The sequence below is a fragment of the Propithecus coquereli genome, unplaced genomic scaffold (genome assembly GCF_000956105.1).
Source record: "Propithecus coquereli isolate 6110/MARCELLA unplaced genomic scaffold, Pcoq_1.0 Scaffold56, whole genome shotgun sequence".
Classification (NCBI taxonomy): Eukaryota; Metazoa; Chordata; class Mammalia; order Primates; family Indriidae; genus Propithecus; species Propithecus coquereli.
Window position 1 is genome coordinate 6642095 of NW_012151507.1, and position 3167 is coordinate 6645261.

At 38.6% G+C, this 3167-nt stretch overlaps 1 protein-coding gene across 1 annotated transcript in view; it reads right to left on the minus strand.

Moving 5' to 3' along the window:
* Nucleotides 1-3167, minus strand: part of SLC9C2 (solute carrier family 9, member C2 (putative)) — a 100141-nt gene that overhangs the window by 46388 nt on the left and 50586 nt on the right. Inside the window, 1 exon segment of the mRNA XM_012657721.1 lies at nucleotides 1934-2083. Within this exon segment, the coding sequence (XP_012513175.1) occupies nucleotides 1934-2083 (150 nt within the window).

Below are 3167 nucleotides of genomic sequence, written 5' to 3' on the forward strand. Positions count from 1 at the left end.
AAAATCACGTTAAGGGATTCTCATTGCAAAAAGCAAAGAGTTGAAAGTTGTAAGAAAAGTTGAAACAGGGACTAACTCTAAAAATTCAAAAATCTGTTTAAAATGGTGCGAGAAAGAGAAAACACAAACGGGGAAAAAATAAAGAAATAATGTAAGAAAGATGGGAATCTTTAGATTGTAGGTCCCACCAAGTAGTATGTGGGAAATAATGTTTTTAAACCATACCTAGGCATATCCTGGTGAAATTTCAGAACTCCAAGGATAAAGAGAAAATTTTAAAAGCCTCCAAAGAAAGAAAAAAAGTCACCTACAAAAGCACAAGTAAAATCAGACGCATCAGCAATGTTGAAGAGGGGTAACGTCTTTAAGTTTTGTGCAAAGAAAATGGTTTTTGAGAGTCAAACTATTAATTATGAGAGCAAAATAAAATAATTTTAGACATTTAACTCCATATGTCCTATGACAAAAATTACAGGCATAATTCAACATAATAAATCAAATGGAAAATAAGAAGAGGTTCCACAGGGTTCCAGAAAGAGTGGCCAAGGAATATCACCAAAAGAAATAAAAAAAGAAAAAAATTCCTTAATCCATTTGAATGCTTCATTTTAAAAAGTCTCCTTCAAGTAGCAAATTTTTAATAACATCAGATCATATTTCCTTTGTTATGAACTGAATCAAATGATAGGTTCTACAGTGAATAATGTTTATATAACCATAACAAATTAAAAGTTGTTTTTTATTTTCCATTTATAGAGTCACCTATTAAAAAGAATGAAGACTTAATTATACTTACAAAACAGAAGGTAAATGTTATAAACCTTTACCCTGTAAGAATAATAGCTCTGAAAATTTAAGACGGGGAGGAAAAGAAAAGGTTAAAGGAGAGGAATGTTCTCATCTCCTTAAGTACATGTGCAGGCCAGGCATGGTGGCTCACACCTGTAATCCCAGCACTTTGCGAGGCCAAGGTTGGGAGGATTGCTTGAGGCCAGGTGTTGAAGACCAGCCTGGGCAACATAGCAAGACCCTGTCTCTACCAAAGAAAGAAAAAAAAAGAGCAAAGGACATATTAAAATTATCGTAAGCAGTAGAAGAATTTAACACAGGAATGCTTATTAGAAGCTCTCTCTGGGTAGTGGTAGAAAGCTGGGAGAGATACTTTTACTTCTTTTGTGATATTACTTTCAAGTTGTAAAATTATGGGTGATTATTTTTTGCTGTTTTTTTCTGTGTTCTCTCCTATATTTACATTCAAAGACCTTACCCTTTAGGCCATGCAGAGCCACTGAATATTCTTAAGTGGACAGTACAAATGAAATGTAAAATAGCGCTTTTAGGAACATTGCTAAGTTGCAGAGAGTGGCCTGGAGTGGACAGACTGGTATGAGGGAGCCTGGTTAGGGGGTAATTCAGTCCATCTGCATGCTCCCATTTGATACCTACTGCATACTGCCTGGAAATGATTAGTGTCTTGAATGTTAAAAAAATAACTACCACTATTCGCCCGCTCTACAGTACCGAGATTTCAAGTTTTCACTGTCAAATCTTTGTTCTCTTTTCCTCTCTTCCTCACTGCTCAAGACCTATAACTTCTTTGAAGCCTTGTTCAAGTCTCAACTCCTGCATAAAGCCTTTTCCAAGTGCCCTATCTTTTAGAATGTTACAAAGCCAGAGGGAATTTCTTCTCTACTCTGCACTCAGAAAATAAATTGTATATTTGCTGCTATGAAGATAATAAGTTTGATATTAGCTGAAATGTAAAGATCAGAGACTATTCTTCTCTGAAGCACCTCATATAACATCATAAATAATTCAATCCCCTTCAACTGCTGGAATTTGTCAGTTTGGCCAAATACATGTAGAAATGGTCTGAAATTAATACACCTAAGTGTTGTGTTTTTTCCCCAAATGACCAGTGCTTGTTTCTTACCTGATATATTGATTCACGGCCAGAAATTTGTTTTACTAAAAGTTTAGCATCTTCTTGACTTTTGACGTAGCCTTTTGTAATACTATACATCAAGCTGAGGCGTTTTTTGATCTGCACATCTGCGATATCTACCAGCACTGGTATTATTAGCTGGAATAATAGGGAGGTAAAAAAAAAAAAAAAAAAAACCTGTAAATTTGATGGCACAAAGCACCCTCTAAAGCAGAAGCTCTCGAAGTGTTGTCGCTAGACCAGCGACAGCAGCACCTGCTAGCAATGCACATTCTTGGGCCCCGCCCCAGACTCGCTCAATCAGATGCCCCGGAGTGGGGCCCAGCGGTCGGTGCTTCAACATCCTCCAGGTGAGTCTGTGCATACTCAGCTTTGAGATCCACTCCCTAAAGAAATTAAAGCCTAATGAACAACTGACTTTGTCAGCCTTAGGGGGAAGTTTCTAGCATTGCCTTTTCCCTCATTCTCTGTATGCCCAGATTTCAGGAGACAAGACTGGTGGCACTGTAACCTAGGTGATAGTTACTAACGGAATAAATCATCTCTCTGCACCTTCGTTTCTTCACATGCGAGATAAGGAGCTTAAAGTATCTAAGATCCTTCTTAGCACTAGATTTCTCTAATCATAAGCCGAGGCAGGCCAGTGTAGCGACATAAGAGAATAAGATTTTAAATATAAACCTCCCTGGGTTCAAATACCAGCTCTCCTAGTCACCAGCTCTGTGATCTTGAGCAAGTTACTCGGTGTCTTTGAGGACTTGGTTTCCTCACATGTAGAATGAGGAAAATAATATCTAAATACCGGAATTCCAATGAAGCTGCTTCTCGAAAGCAATGCGGTCAATCACACAGACAGGGGGCTTCCCACAGAGTTCAAGTTGTGTCAGAGCACAGGGGCAGGTGGTGAGGGACTGGGTAACACGGGAGAAAAAAGTGAACAGGAAAATAGCACCACAGTGAACGAATTACAAGAGCAGAGAAAGGAGAGATTGTTTTAGCTGCTACGTTTACTTGTGAAACTTTCGGCAAAGGGAGGGATGTTTAAAGGGGATTCTTTCAAAGCTTTACCCCATGATGCACTGACATCCCCTGAGCTACCCCTTAGATCACCTGAAGATATCCAACATTCTTTCAAGTTTTCCAATGCAGATTTGTTTCTTTGGAAAGCTGCATTGTGCTGAGACTGGCTTTTAAGGCCCCTAACTTTACAGAGTGGTGACAC